Source organism: Physeter macrocephalus, chromosome 14, assembly GCF_002837175.3.
Source record: "Physeter macrocephalus isolate SW-GA chromosome 14, ASM283717v5, whole genome shotgun sequence".
NCBI classification, from domain to species: domain Eukaryota; kingdom Metazoa; phylum Chordata; class Mammalia; order Artiodactyla; family Physeteridae; genus Physeter; species Physeter macrocephalus.
The window spans coordinates 27738011-27753953 of NC_041227.1; the positions used below are offsets into that span (position 1 = coordinate 27738011).

Sequence of the window (15943 nt, forward strand, 5' to 3'; positions counted from 1 at the left end):
TGGGTAGGGCCTCCCTGCAGTCGGCTTTAAGCTCTTGGCCGGGCCCCATCACCCCCTCCTCTCGGCAGGGGGCCTCCGCTGGGCCCAGCCCTCCTGGGCCCCGCCCCCTCCATTCATCCCGGCTGCTCAAGCGGTAAATCCTCCTAGTCCTCCTCCAGGAAGCGCGCCCCGACTAACTACACGGGCCGGCGCGCGTTCTCTGGGCTACGCCCTGCCCCGCGGAGCCCGCTGCCCTCCCGGCTCGGCGGCGTCGGGTTTACTGGCAGCGCGCCTCGCGGTTTCTCTCCCGGCCTCGTTGCGCCCTCGGCCTTCTCTTCGGTCAAGGTCTTGGCTTGCGGCTTTTTTCCTTCTCAAGATGGCCTCGCCGCCCGGTTTTCCTTCCCAGACACGAGGGAGCCCGGCCCGGAGACGCGCCTTCTCCGGCGCCTGGTCCTCTGCAAGCAGAGTATGTGTTCCGGGGGAGGGGTGCGGGGTGGGGCGCGAGCTCTCTTGTGTAGGGAGGCGGTGGTGCGCGCGGCCAGGCAAATCCAGCCCATGCGGTGAACCCCTGATCTGACCCTTGGTGGCTTCCCAGCAAATGATCACACAGCCCTCAGGCCCCGGATTGACCCAGGAACTCTCCCCACAACAAAGTGTTAACCCCCCATCCCCTCCACACTGGCCACCAGCCCGAGGAATAGCAGCAATCTGACCTCCTGCTGGAAAGGAGTTCTCCGCCTCTGTCCCCCAGGCATGGAAGAGGGCAGGCGAAGCAAGCCCAGGGTGAGCCCACCTCCACGGCGGGGGCTTCCCTGCGGCCCCCAAGGGTTCCTGGTGCGTTGGGGCAGCCCTATGCATAGATCTGGTGAGGCTGACCTGGTTTCCCCTCCCAGCGAGATAAGAGAGCATTAGGAGCAAAGCTTCATGGAGTGCCCTCCTTGGCAGATGAAGGCCTGGGGGTCAGGATGGCCCTGAGCACCCTGCTCCCTACTACTGCAGAAGATGCTGCAGAAGAGACCTGCGGGACTCTGACCAGGACTGACTCAGGGCTGGCCACATGCTTCTCTGGTTGTGGTGAACAGAGCTTGGGTGGAGACAAGGGGTCTCCTCCATTCAGGGGTATCCCCTCCACTCAGCCTAGGGACCGTCTCTAGGTCACCGTTTAGGTAGACCCGCAGCCCATGGCACAGACTCCCCCAGACAGCGGGGTGGGGGATGGAGGTTTGAAGGGGAGCTGAAGACAGGCAGGCTGATTGCCCAGGAAGCAAAGTTCCATGTGGGAGGTGCAGGGGCTGGACCCCTGAAAAGACACACATTTTGCCCTCAGCCCCTCTCATCTCAGAATGCCTAGGCTTCTACATCTGCCTCCCCATGTCATCAGCAGCTCCCAAACACCTGGACATTCCAACCCAACTGTTCCTGGAAGCCACCCTGGAATGGAGGGGACACCTCTCATCCCCTTACTGCAGCCTCCTCCCTCATCTGAGGCCCTCACCACTGAGCCCACTGAGGAAACAGGAGCCCACAGTCAAGATCTCCCGCAGTCGTCTATGGGCCTGACTCTCACAGAAACTGACACCAACCCCTTCTGACCCTTTCCCCACTATAGCCTCCTGCGCTCTGCCCCTGTGGTTTCTATTCCCCTGGTTGTCCTGGAGAGAGCCCCTGACCCCCACACCCCTGCTGCAAAGTGAGAAGCTGTTTCCTTTAGTCCTCCCACCCACCACCTGCCCTCTGTGGACCAGAGGCTGAGGGCAAATACAGGTGCTCAAGGTCTCCCTCCCCCCACACTCCCCATCCTCCCCCACACCCTCCATGCCCCTGTGGGTCCTTACACAGGGGGTTTAGGGACCTGGACATAAACACACACATTCCCTCTCATTCCCATCCTTGAAGTCTCAGACTTTACTAGGCTGTGGACACAACCTTGAATTCTGGGTTCCACAAGGCACTTAATGGCTTTCTGAAGTACTTTCAACTGAGTTTTCTCCTTTAGCCACTATGCCTATAGATTTTAGAACCTGGAGAAGTAACTCTATAGTATCTCATTAAAAAACAAAACCCAAAATACTCCCTTGAACTCCCCCTTCCAGGTACCACCCATTTCCTCAGCTGCACTTCAGAGCAAATTTCTCCAAAGAGTTGTCTCTAGTTCTCTGTATCCATGCCCCTCCTACCTCTCTTCAACCGATGCATACTGATCTTTTATCCCCACTACTCCACTGAAACTGCTCTCAAGATCATCCTGCCTCAGCTTTCTGCCAGCCCCTCCCCCCACCCCCTAGCAGCACCCAACACCACCAATCCCTCCTTTTTAAAAAAAATATTTATTTACTTTAGCTGTACCAGGTCTTTGTTGCAGCATGCATGAGGGATCTAGTTCCCCGACCAGGGATCAAACCCGGGCCCCATGCGTTAGGAGAGCGGAGTCTTACCCACTGGACCACCAGGGAAGTACCCCTCCTTTTTTCTTGCAACATTTCCTTCTCTCTCTCTCACCTCCTCGGACCTAGGAGTGTTGGCCTGCCCTGGATCTTTCCCTGGATCCATGGCTCTCTACCAGCCACAGCTGGCCACCAGATTTCATGGCATCTGTCACTGAGCTCCTGACTTCAACATGACATAGCCTGCTTATACCCTCCCCCCTACCTGGATGGCTAATAGGGAATTAAGATGATATTCAGGCAAAATAGAGCTCCCGAGTCCACTATCCGCCACCATCCACCTGGCTGCTCTGGACCTGGGAGTCCCCCCGACTCATTCACATCTGATCCATGAGTAAGTTTTGTTGGGTTTACCTTCAAAATAGAGCTCAGTTCTGCCCACTTGCACCCCCAGCCTGGTCCATCATCTGGCCCTCTGACTTGCCCCCACCCACCATCCATTCTCCACCTCCAATGGCTTCTCATGGCATTTAGGAAAAAAATAAATAAAAGCAAACTCCCTGCTGTGGCCTAGGGGAGTAGGGGTGTGGGGTAGGGGGTGCTGTACAACCTGGCACCTGCCTATTTCCCATCTCATCCCAGACCTCCTGCTCCCAGGGGAGCACTGTTCCAGCCATGTGGCTGCCAACAGTTCCTTCAACACAACCGGCCCCCACCTGCCTCCAGGCCTGGAGAGTCTGAGTACCTGGAAGGTGTGTCCACAGCTCTTCTTGTGGCTCAGTTCATCCTTCAGCTCTCAGAGAGGGCTTCCCTGGTCACACAATCTAAAGTAAGTTCCTGTTTTCTTCCATCACAGATCCTCATGGCCCCTAACTGCAGCACAGCCTTCTTACTTTACTTTACTGCCTGGGCCGTCTCCCAGGCTAGACTGGGATCTCCCTGAGAGCAAGGCTATGGTGTCTTTCACCAGCGCAGCACTGGTGTAGTAGGTGCTCAATAAATCCATGACATATTGAATGCATGACCAACACCTCCATGTACAGTTCCTGGAGGCTTTCAAGCCATGAAGCCCCCCAGATTACCTCTTCAGCCGCCATCCTCCACTCTCACTCAGGTTTTCCAGCCAGATACTCCTGACTCCCCCTGCCTACTTCCTGTCACCTGGGCTCTTCATATGTCCAAGTCCTTGTATTTCTACTTCCAATCTGCCCTCTCCTACTGCCCTCACCTTCCTTGGACCCTTGGCAAGCATGGCTTTCTGCACCTTGCAGCCTTAGGCTTTCCCTGGAGTCACAAGCCTCTTGGGGCTCCTTGCTGCCCAGGGCAGACAGCCTTGACCAGCATTCCCAGCCCCTTAACAGCCCTTCTCCAGCTGCGGCTGTACCGCCCCCTTGCTGTTCCTGGGAGGAGAGATGATGTTCCCACACTATCCCTCCAGTGGTGCTGGAGGGGGCTGAGGGAGGGAACAGGGCCTCCACTGGCCTCCCCTCTTTCCTGGGGGATACCTCCAGGCCCCCTGGGTAGGTGAGAGGAAGACCTTTTGGTGCTCAAATATCACAGCATGAAGCCTTCTCCCAGTTGCCATCTACCCCTTCTGAGAGGAAGATCCAGGTTCCTATAAGGGCAGCCAGGAAGGCTAGGAGCCCTGTGGAGGGCCAGAAGGACCTGCTCCCCTCAGGACAATATCCCTCTGTGCCCCCCATACTCAGAGTCAGAATCTAGTGCTAGACAGCAGGCTGTTGAGCAGGAAGGTTCCAGAGCCGCCCCACTGCCCTCATGCCTTCTGACCTGGGTTCCAGTTCCACAGCCCAGCTTCTCAGCCAAGAAACCCCTGGCAGACAGACACCACTAGACACTGACCTACTTTCACTCATCCTGCTCCAGGGTATCCCTATGAGGGGCCAGGAATCTGCATTCCCAGCAGAGCTGGCCCCAAACTTCCCCACCCTCATCTACCCCCAGGCCCCACTTCATTTGAACCCCATCACCAGCCACCTGAGTCCTTCCAAGTGGTGAGCCCAGGTGGCCTATCACCCTCCTGGTCATCACTGCCCTCCTTAGCCTTTATGTGTACCCCACATCCTCCTTATCCATGGCTCTCATTCTCACTGGTCCCCTGTGTCAAGGAGCTGCCCAAGGTTCTGCTTCGAGCTCACTATTCAGGGCTGACACTACCTGCCGCCCCACTTCAGCTGTCTTTCTTTTTTTTTTTAACATCTTTATTGGAGTATAACTGTTTTACAATGGTGTGTTTCTGCTTTACAACAAAGTGAATCAGTTATACATATACATATGTTCCCATATCTCTTCCCTCTTGCGTCAGCTGTCTTTCAAATGACCTCCAGCTCCTCCCAGCTCCTGCGAAGAAGCTGGATGCACAGAAAGGAAAAGTTAGTGGAGAAGGCATATAGGGCAACACCCTCCGGCAAGACGTTCAGCCTCTTTGGGTCTCTGATCCTTTTTATCTATAAAACAAAGAGGTTGAAATCGAGTCTTTTTTTTTTTAATTTTAATTTTTATTGGAGTATAGTTGACTTACAATGTTGTGTTAGTTTCTGCTGTGTAGCAAAGTGAATTGGTTTTACATATATATATATACCCACTCTTTTAAAAACTCTATTCCCATATAGGTCATTACAGAGTATTGAGTAGAGTTCTCTGTGTTATACAGTAGGCTCCTATTAGTTATCTAGAAATAGTTTTTTTAGTTAGAAAATTCCATGAATTTTTGGTTATCAAACCATCTTTCCTCTTCCTGTTGTCCTTATTTTGCTATTATTTGTACATTCACCCAGGCATGAAATTTCAGAGTAAAGATGTAAAGTTTCTTAAAATTTTGAAGCTATGAAGGAAAAAAATTAAACTTGTTTATTGGTATGTGAAAACAGTAGTAATGGTAGGATAAAATGGAAATATAGTCACACTTCATTTGGTTAGCTTTTTTTTTTTAAACAGATTTATAATCATTTATTAGTTTGACATAAAATTTGTTGACCCTGATGCAAGTTTTTTAACCAAATTATTTTGGTTAGTCAATTTAGCAATGCTGAGGCATGGGTAAAACAGGAATAATTTGTGGATAAACAAATTTATTTTTCTTCAAATTTCTGGAGAATGAAACAAAAGAATTTTGGAATTGTTTCAGAATGTTGGGTTTTTTTCCACTTTGGCTTTTTCCACTTCTACCTTGAGGTCATCCTTTTGGCTCTTGTCTAATTAGTCATTTAGTCTTGTCAATTGCTCCTTCAAAATCACTCTCTGGTTGGTCCAGTTCTCACCCCCACCAATGTGGAGTAGCATTACAGTCTACATGATCTTTTTTTTCTTTTGGTTGGGTCATTTCCCTGACCAGGGATTGAACCCCGGGCCACAGCAGTGGAAGTGCAGAATCCTAACCACTAGACCATCAGGGAACTCCTGATCCTTCTTTTATTTAGGAAAAAAAAGTATCAAACAGGCTCCCACAGAACACTGGTGTTCCTGGGTATACAGAGGCAGTAGGGAGCCTTTTCTCCATCTTCAGGGGGGCAATTATCTTAGCGAATAGACATTTTCAAGTTAAAATTTTTCTTCCCGTTTAAAAGTCATTACTACCATCACCACCACCACAAGAGAACAACTATGTTTGCTATCACTTGTACTAGAAAAGACTAGCAGAAAGCAAAAAAAATTAAATCAGATAGGTATCTGACTTTAACGGAAAAGCTCAGAAATGGCCTTCAGGTGGATGTGCAATGCTGATCCAGGGGAGCAAACCCTTCTTTGGGGAACCCAGCTCCCAAATGATGTTGAAGCACCCTCATAGATGTGCAGTGACCCCTGGCCAGGCCAATCAGAATACTCCTGACCATTGTGACTGATTCAGGGATGAGAATGTGACCCCAGATTTTGGGCCTGCCTTTGGAGAGAGAGGTCGGGTTTTGCCTTTGGGGTGTTGGGGCTGTTGGGTGGCACAGAGGAAGCTACTGCCAGGGGAGAGTGAAGCCATTAAGGACAGAGAGGGGCCTCTGATGACATCTGAGACCAGCTGAACTTGAAGCTGGTACCACCCTGGACTCCTCTTAGAGCAACCAAGCCATTCCCTTTCTGTCATGAGCTGGCAGTAGGACCGTGGTCAGATTTTCTTCAGTCATGACTGTTCCCTAGATTATATGATAGAAATTAATACATCAGCATTTCTCTGTGCTCCTCAGAGAGCCTTGTGATTTTCAGCAGCTCCACCTTCTGCTTCAAATCAGTTTCCACATGTCTATCCCACCAGGATTCCTTGATTCTGGGAGTCTGGCTTGGTCAAGCATGCCCTCAGGGTTCAGTTCAGTAGTCTGCGGCCCCTACTGTGGGCCACTGGTGGGGAGGACCCCTTTCCCCATCCCCGGACTTCTTGGCCTCCAAGTCCTCCTGGCCCTCAAAGAACATCATCCAGTCCTGGAGCTCTTTGCCATTTACTGTCTCTCCCTTCTCTCTGACAATTCTTTGGGGGTAATCCCCAAACCCTGGCGGTTTCTGGGAAGTGCAAGCACAGGAGCTCCTTCAAGGTTCAAGCCCTGTAGGATGGTGCGTGTGGGGGTGTGTGTGGGGGTGTGTGTGGGGGGGTCCGGGGTGCGCAGTGGGGAGGGAGGGGGCATGTTGGGAGGCTCTGAGTAAGCTGGTGCTGAGGAGGGTGTATAGTACTGAGGCCAAGACCCCTCCCCCAATTCTCTCGGCTCCTCGCATGCTTTTGCGATCACATAGAGCCTCCAAACCCAAGACCACCTTCCCAACCATTTGAGGGAGGCTGCCTGTGGAGCCTGCACCCTCCCCCTCGGGCCAGCTCCCAAATCTTCCCAGTGGGTCACTTCCTTCGTCCGGAGGCCCCTGCATTGAGGGTGGGATAGGAAGCAGGGTCTCTGTGGACACCGGCGGTGCCCCTCCTTAGTCGGCCCTTTTTCCGAAACGACAGAAGCCCCTGCACGGGGTGGGTCCTTGAGAGCTCCGGGGGTTCCGGCCGACCTCTCCCTTAGACAGTGCGGTTCCAAGGCCCGCCTGACCTAGGGAGCGCCAGGAGGGGTGCTCGGATCTAACCCGGCGAGGGCAGTGACTCTGCCACCCGGGCCAACTACTGTCCCTTCGCACCTTGCTCATCCCCCGATTGTAAAGCGGGACCGAGTGGCCACCTGACGGAGCTTTGGCCGGGATTAAACCAAGCTACCAGCCTGTGAAGCAGTGGTTCCTATCGCAGCCTGGCGCAGGCGGGGTGCCCCGCAGGCCAAGCGCCGGGGCTGCAGATGCGGCTTTTCTGGGTGAGGGTGGGAGAGCTTATCTCTGGGGCCCCGCGAGACCCCCGCGCCCACAGCCAGATTCCTCGAGCCCCTCCTTGGGATCTGGGACTCCCAGAGAGTGCCCACCGCAAGCCACGGTGGTCTCCTCATATGAACTGTATTCTCTGCGGCCGCTCAGGGGTCTGGGGAGGGGAGTGGAACTCCCGAGGATCCCTCCTGAGGCAGCCCCAGGAAAGAGGCGTCCCGGGGAAAAACTGCAGGGAGGTCGCCAGTCCCGGGGGAAGGCCACCTCCTGAACCCCCAGGGACACTTCGGGAATACAACAGGCAACTACTGGAGGCTCTGCTTGTTCAGTGATAAGTTTATTGGTCCTCAGTATTACATCTCAGTTAACAAGATAAATTCACATACACAACTGCAGGTAAAAAACATGAAAATAATATAAAAATAAATTGAAGGCTACTTTTATATATTTACTGAATTAAGTAGTGTAATAAATACTATAATAAGCAAAAAGCTTCAATCACACAATTGTTTCACTGAAGTTACAGTAGTGTTTGTAAATAGGAGTTTTAAAATTTAAGTTATGAATATTAAAGCACTGAAAAACTAGTATAAAAGTGAATTTTGGCACGTAAGTGAGCTCTTATGTCATTAGTATTTGACAACCTGGAACGTGAGGAAGCGATTTCTCACCTACTTTTTGAGGTACAACTATCCATCTAGGTCAGCAACATGGCTGGAATACTTAATAGCTTACAATCTTTGAGTTAACTTTTCCCTTTTGACAAGCCCAAAGAGCAAATCCAGAGCTTATTACTGTGCAAAAAATTTCCGAAATCCTAATAGAATTTAGGAGGGTACTTTTTTTTGAGACCCACAGGGCCTGGTGTCCAGGCCTCAGGTCACAGCCCCCAGGACTCTGTGGGGCCAACTCCACTCCTTGCCAGTGGCCCCTTCCTAGGGTGATCCCTTTTCTCCAATTTCTGCCTCCTTCCAATCAAAAACAGAAAAATCCCACATCAAAATGTAAAATAACCTATAACTTCAGCGACTTCAACACTATCACACTCACTCGGGGTGATAAAAAACTGAAGCTGCTAATAGAAGAGTGGGCAGAAAGCATGTAAGACCCTGGAGGACTTCTGCCTATCCCTAGGAACCTGATGTCTTTGGCTGGATCCCTGGTATCCACTTCTAAGGTCAAAATTTCAAACACAGTGTCATGGCCCTTCCTCCAGAGACAGTCTAAGACCCCACACCTCCACCTGGAGTGTCCAGAGGAATCAAGTGGATATTAATCTTCACATCCAAGACCCAGAGGCCCCAAAGGTTACAAAAGAAGGGGCAGTGTGGGGAGGAAGCACCCTCCCGGCCTCAGTCCTCAAAGAGCTCACACAGCGTACCGCTAGTGTGCCTCTTCACCAGGGGCACAGCAAGTATGCCCCAAAGAATGCCCTTTCGCCAGTGTGCCCTTCACACTCCCAAGCAGGCTGAGGAGCGTCTACGGAAGCCTCAGCCAGTTTTGCCTTTTTGGCTTTGAAACTTAACATTTTGACTTTTTTCAATCACAGTTTCATATTCAAGTTGAGGTAATCACAGTTTCCCCTCTAACAGGAGAGGAATTGGGACAGTGGGGCAAGTTGGTGAGAGAGCATTTCTATGGACAATGGTCAGAAACCAAGACCATCAGGAGGTATAGTCCCATGCAGTGTTTAAGACCCACTTTTATGGGCGGGCTCCGACCCCTCTTTAAAAACTCCTTTGTGCAGCAGCCAGGAAATGGCTCGAGCTCCTAGAAAGAGAGCTTTCATTTAAATGTTCACAGCAACCCATCTGGAGGAGATGGGCTGTCGTCTCTCCCCCGCCACCCTCCCACCCCCGGCTCCCTTTTCTAAGGCTGCTTGAGTTTTTAAAAAGAGCTCGGTAGAGCTAAAGGAAGCTACAGTAACTCATTATTATTTCATCAATTGCACTTAAGATCTCTGTTATTGATTCTGAAGCAGAGGCAGGCCCATTGTGGACCCCAGCCTCTGGCCAGCTAGAAGTGAGGGGCTCCCAGACTGGGGCTCCACACCTGGGCCCTTGTCACCAGCAACTTTGGGAGCTGGGACTGGAGCACATGGGCCTTTTCAGAAGCCTTTCTTCAAGCAAGAGTTCTTATTAAATGGTATTTGGAGTACTGTTCATTTGGCTTCAAATGAAAAATTTTTTTCTAATATAAGTACATGTTACTAACAAGCCCTTAACAACTGCTTACTACTTGCATGCAGGCCTCTGTGTGACAGACTACATGTGCTCCATCGGTTTTCTGTCTCTCCTCTGTGCCAGGATCCTTTCTCAAAAACCCCTCTACATTACTAGAAACTTTGCTGGTTTTGCCTATGTGCTCCTTCCTAAGGCATGCAAAAAAATACGTGAAATTCAGAAAGCATTTACAATCTAGGTAGCTGAGGCGCTGAAGTCCTAACAGACATCACCTAAGTATCTGTGCCTGCGACCTTCCTCTTCCCCACACTAGTTCTGGAGGTCAGGCATGGGATACACTTGAAGTTCCCCTCTGCTTTTTAGTCCAGCTGAAAACAAAGCTACTAGAAGGAATTCTAACTTGGATATTGGAATTCTCCGAAATTCCTGGTCCCCTGGAGCCAAACAAATACAAGGCTAGCGACGATGCTTGGAGACATGAGATTCCTGAAGGTTGGGCTGAAAACCAGGCCTTCCCTGGCAAGACTGAGGGGAGGTACGGGTGCTGAGACTGAACCCCCTTGAAGTGAAGATGCCCCATAAGCGACCAGAACCCTGGGCCTAAGACTATGCAGTTGCAGGACACTGCCCTTAACAGTGAGGCAAAGCGTCACCAGGGAGGCCTGAGCATCAGTTTTTCTCGTCCCCGAATGAGGTAAACCAGAGTGATGACATGAGGAGGCTCAAAACCAGTCCCAAGGGGGGCTGCTTGTGTCAATTCAAAAGCCACATACTTGTGGAAAGCAACAAGTCTTTCCCCTCTGTTTAGTCCGTAAGGGAAATTCCCTCATTTTAGAATAAGCTGATGATCTCCTCCCAAGCTGTTGGCTCTGTGGGTTGGGATTGGCCAGGGCTTGTGCTGTTCCCTCTAGGATTGGGCACAGGGTCAGCAGGGCCCAAGCCTTCAGTGGAAGGGGCCTAAACAGGGAGGCAGGCACTCCACTGGGGTGAAAGGCTCTCCTGGGGTGGTGTCTGAGGCCCGAGGCCTGTGGTGGCCTGGGCCCCCAGGCATGGCCACAGTTTGGCAGCCAGAATTCTTTATGTCCCAGCAGCCACTCTGTGCAATCCAAATGCTCCTCCCCACCCTCACACACTGCTGCAACAGCCCAAAGGAAATACTGTTATCAGAGACCCAGAGGTCCTGGACTGCCGGCTGCACACAAAGGGCAGCCCCTGTCTGCTCATCCTCCATGAGGACCCCCCTCCCCCGCCAAATCAGTGGTGCAGGTGATGCTCTTCAGCGCTGTATAGAGAATAAAGACAACATGCACTCAAGCCAGCACACAAAGGCCAAGGAGAACAAAGACAGCCCCTCTAGGGAGGGGCCTCTGGAAAAGCTGAGGTTAAGACACCCCGTTTTAGAACGTCCATCTCCAGGGTCTTCTTCCTCTAGGGCTTCTGCTCAAAGAGGTCATGATACTCCTGCTGCTCCAGCTCGCGGTTATACTTCTCGATTTCCCGGTTGGCTTCTTCCACGTAGTCATTCATGAACTGGTCCATGACTGGCACCTCATTAAGGAAGAAGGCCCTGAGCCTGGGGGCCAAGGGAGCTGCCCAGGCCAGAGGAATCTGTGGACAGGTGAAGTAGGGGACACTGAGGTAGTGAGTGCTCAGCCGGCACAGAAGGTAACTGACTGGCTTTTTTTTATATACTGGCAGCACCACAGCTGCAAAGAATGTGACAGGGGTTGACACAGGGCCCTTCATGAGCTCTTAGAACTGAGCCCTTCAGCTTTCACTATCCCAGAGCAGCACCCCATCCACCTTTTCACAAATTAACTACTGTAATCAGACCCAGTCTCCAACTTGTAAATCATGACTCCCTGATGACCATAGGATGTCACCACAGCTGCATTTAAACTACAACCCATAGAGTAACCTCAGCCATCACTGAATGAAGAATAATTGTAATTTTAATAACTCTAAGAGGACAAAATGAAAAGTCAGCCTCTGTGGCTTGCTGTGTAGTCCCAAACCCAGCCGGCACCAGGGGCTGGGCTATGATGGCTCTAGCAGATACCCTGTTTACAGCCAGGTTTTCACACACCCCCAGCCTCTCTGCCCCAGATTCCAAGGATACGTGGGTGAAAATCAGTCTTGTCACCAAAGAAGTTGACAAACTGGGTGCCATTATAAAAGTAACCTGCAGGTAGGGGGTCCAGGTGGCGTTTCACCTGTAGGAGAAAAGTCCTGTTAGAATTATCTGACAATTTTCTATCATTCACTCATTCATTAAAAACAAAAACAGGGACTTCCCTAGTGGTCCAGTGGTTAAGACTCTGCACTTCCACTGCAGGGGACGTGGGTTTGATCCCTGGTCAGGGAACTAAGATCCTGCATGCTGCATGGTGCGGCCAAAAAAAAAAAGACACCCCAAAACAAACAAGCCTATTACCCTAGCAAAATAGCCCACTTTGCCCTAGGTGTGCCAGGGAATTAACATCACCCGCACAGCAGCCATCAAACAATGACTGACAGAGGTTCTCCCACCTCTCAGGGAGGAACTCTGGGATTATTAATGGGACCAAGCCCCAGGTGCCAACAGTGGTACTGGTTTGACAAAACACGATTCCCTTCTCTTACTTTCCCATTTTCCTAATAGTGTTTTCTAGAATCACTTCCAAAATAAACTACCTGCACTCAAATCCTTGTTTAAGGTGTGCTTCTGGGGAAACACACAGTGCCTGCCTTCTGAGGTGCCCATGGTGTCCTCAGCAGGAACACCCAGAGATGCCCAGGCCCTGGAGTCAGAATAAAGGGGCCCTCCTCAATCCACAGCAGGGGCTCCTGGAGGCCCAGAGTCCTGCCCCACCTGCTCATTACTGGGACTTGTGACACAGCTCATGCTGAGACCTGGACTCTCTGTCCCTTTTAGCCTTTCCCCCAAACCCATCAGGAAAAGGCCTCAGTGGGTATGGGAACTGCGGTAGAGCCTGGGAGTCAGCCTGGAGTCTGAGAGGGCTCCTCAAAGAGCCTCTCGTCCTGGCCTCAGGATTTCACAACCTGCCCATGAGCAGCTTCAGGATCTAGAGTTTTTACCTGGGCCCTCGCTGGTTTCTCTGTGGTTTATCTAGGACAGAGGAATGGGAGGAGGAAAGGACTTCTGCAGCTGCTTGAACACGGTGACAAAACAGACCTCCATGTCACCTGTTTCTCCCACAGGCACTAGTTCTCCTCAATTTCATAACCACATCACACCAGAGGTCACCCCGCCCTTCTCACACTGAGGCTGCAAAGCCAGGTGAGCTGAGGTTTCTCTTTACCCAGCTTCCCTCTGTGGCCTGAGAGAAGTAGGACCTCCAGCATGCCCTACAAACAGCCACCTCACTCAGGAATCCTAAAAGATAGAGCTGCACAAGAACATCCTTGGGACACTGAGGGGACTTAGGCCCCCAGGGCAGGGTACTCACATGGATGTTCCTGATCTCCTGCTGGGTCAGCATCCCCCTGGTCTTCAGGGCTTTCCTCTGAGGCTTCTGTGCAGAGATGTAAGGAGGTGTCAGTTTCCAACAGAGATGATGGGTACACGGGAGGGTGAGGGCTCAGGGCTCTGGGGGCCAGTTACATGACTGAGATGCCAGCAGAAGGGGAAGCACAAGCATCGTCATGGACTGGATACAATATCCTGCCTGTCTGCCCCTTGAGAAGACCACTTTCCCACCACAGAGTCCTGCTGGCCGGGGCGAACAAACGGCAGAAGAGAGACTGATGCATTTGCAAATAGGCATGTTTCTGCCTCTTTGCAGATTCTCAATCCTAGGCCCCACCAATGACAGACATGCAGACAAAAGAACACCTGGAGGTCTCACAGTCAAATACCATTTAAGAGTTTATCCAGTGAGTCTGAGAAAGACCCAGTCTGCAAGCAGCCATTCCTTAGTATAAAAGACAGGTCCCAACTGAGCATGTACAGAAGACCCAGGTCCCAGCCAACTCTATTTCCAGAGCTCTAGAATAAGCTTAAGCTCAGACTGTGCTAAGAGGCTCAGAACCCAAAGCTAGCAGCATATTAGAGGATTTTAACTCCAGTCCGGATTTTTTTTCTTTGTAGTACTGGACTAAAGATGCTTGTGTGGATCTATAGGCAAGCCTCCTCTTCCCCTGTACCTCTCTCCAGGGCCTCCGGGCTCACTGCTGTCTATGCTTGGAGTCTTGGTTTGCAAAGGACTCTAAGCATATCTTTGTTGTTTTTCCTTTCTAGAGAGAGAACCAAAGTACAGGAGATACTGGGCTCAGAAGACAGGAGAGCCTATGAATCAGGTTCAGCTAAGAAGACATTTTTGAGTTTAGAACACTAAGCTGATCCAGGGTCCACATGAAACAACTAAGTTTCACCTAGGTCCTGGTTAAGCCATCTGATAATAACTCCAGTCTGCCTTGGGAAGCAGAACTGGAAATGGCTTTGAGAACCTGGGCTCGCAGGGTAGGCAGCAAAACAAGTCTGCCTGGAGTTTGCCCCAGGGGCTTCCTCCCACTCTCAGAGTCCCTGAAACGCTGGCTGAGCCTGTGAGGGGTGAACCAGTGGGGAGAAAGCAGGGGTAAGGTGGAGGGGCTTCTGCCTCAGGTCCAGCAGCAACTATGAAGTGTCTGGCCATATCAGTGCCAGGTCTGTCTGGGCTTTGGAAACCACCTGCTTAGCTGACTGCCGCAGCCAGTCCTTGACACTTTCTTCCTTCAGGGAGCAGCCTATGAACACGAGGTAGCATTCCTGCTGCCCGCTGCTGCCTTGAGGTGTGCTTCTGGAGTCAGGCGGTGGCGTGGGTCCCTCCAAAACTGGCACGATGCTCAAGGAATTGGCCAGAGTGTTGTGGCAGACCTCCATGGTTCTCTCAGAGTCTGCAAGGAGAACACTTTAGTCCCTGAGACCCTGCCCCAAAAGGATAAGGCTACACTAAGACTGGATTAGTGCAGCTGTGGGGGACAGATTCACCAAGACATGCAGGAGGGAGAACTGACATGACTGGCAGCAAATTAGAAAGGATGAAGTAAGAGAGGGAGGAACAATGTAAGTTTTAGCTAAGCTGATTGGGTGATCAGGTGGACACCATTAACCCAGAAGGGGACTACAAGAGGAAGAAAAGGTTTGCAAGTGGAAGAAGAGTCTGACTCTGCATCTGTGGCATTTGAAAGACTGTAGGACCCTGAGTGGGAGGGTCCCACACAGTCCTGTGTAGGGTCCTACACAGTCATTAGAAGAAGGGAATGGCTGGGGTCACCCCTATGGAAGAGGTAGTTGAGGAGAAGCAAGGAAAGCTCCCTTGGTAGAGGTGGAGGGGGTGGGTCTCAGCTGAGGTCTGAGAGTCCATGGGAGGAGGGCAAGCTCAACAGTACAAGTGCTGCAGGAGGGACACATGGGTGGGAACAGGAAAGATGTAATTGGGTTTATAAGCTGAGGCGCTGGGGGCTAAGATATACTGGAGACACAAGAAAAGGGTAAGGTTCCCCAAAAAGGCATGATGAGAAAGAGATCTAAAACAAAGATAGGTTTACCTTTAACAAGAAAGGGGTCAAGAATCAGTCTAAATAAAAAAGGAGGTGATGATAGGGGAGAGGGAAGAGCAGGTGGGGGTCTGTCAGAGACTGAGGGAAGTGGGCTTGAGTAAGGGGCTTGTAGAAAGGGGCCAAAGTTTCAGATTCAATAACATAAATTAAGCCAAAGGTTAAGGACCTTGAGAGATTCTTTTATAGAGGCTCTGCCACCTAATTCTCCTATCTGAACCCAGATGATTCCATGCTTACAACTCTCAGTGGCTCCCTGCTGCAGACACCCCCAGTTACCTGCTCAGCATTCCCCTCTTCCTCCAATACCAACTCCCCATGGGCAATGGCAACTTGATCCTGGCCAATGAGAGAAGTCTGCTGAGGAACTGATAAAGACACCCACAGGAAGAGCCAGCTTCTTCTATCAGCTGGCTGTTGTGTCTGGATGTGACACCTAGACCTGCAGCACTACCTGGCAACCATAAGGGGTGGGAACCTGAGGAAAAGCTGACACCAAGAATGTAAGAACACAAAAGCCATATATTACCTGGGTCTTCAGTGGCCTTGCTATGCTGCCAGACCTCTTGACTTCTT

At 51.2% G+C, this 15943-nt stretch overlaps 1 protein-coding gene across 2 annotated transcripts in view; it reads right to left on the bottom strand.

The window, feature by feature from the left end:
- Nucleotides 1-7993: 7993 nt before the first annotated feature.
- The window catches only part of DNAAF9 (dynein axonemal assembly factor 9), a 153371-nt gene continuing 145421 nt past the window's right edge, over nt 7994-15943 (bottom strand). The window contains exons 34-37 of one of the 2 annotated variants that reach the window (XM_024117123.2): nt 14499-14704; nt 13279-13344; nt 11949-12042; nt 7994-11370 (exon numbers count right to left, since the gene is read on the bottom strand). In XM_024117123.2, the coding sequence (XP_023972891.1) occupies nt 11258-11370; nt 11949-12042; nt 13279-13344; nt 14499-14704 (479 nt within the window). In that variant the 3' untranslated portion in view covers nt 7994-11257. The remainder of the gene's footprint in view (nt 11371-11948; nt 12043-13278; nt 13345-14498; nt 14705-15943) is intronic. The other variant, XR_003682785.2, reaches the window with a different exon arrangement.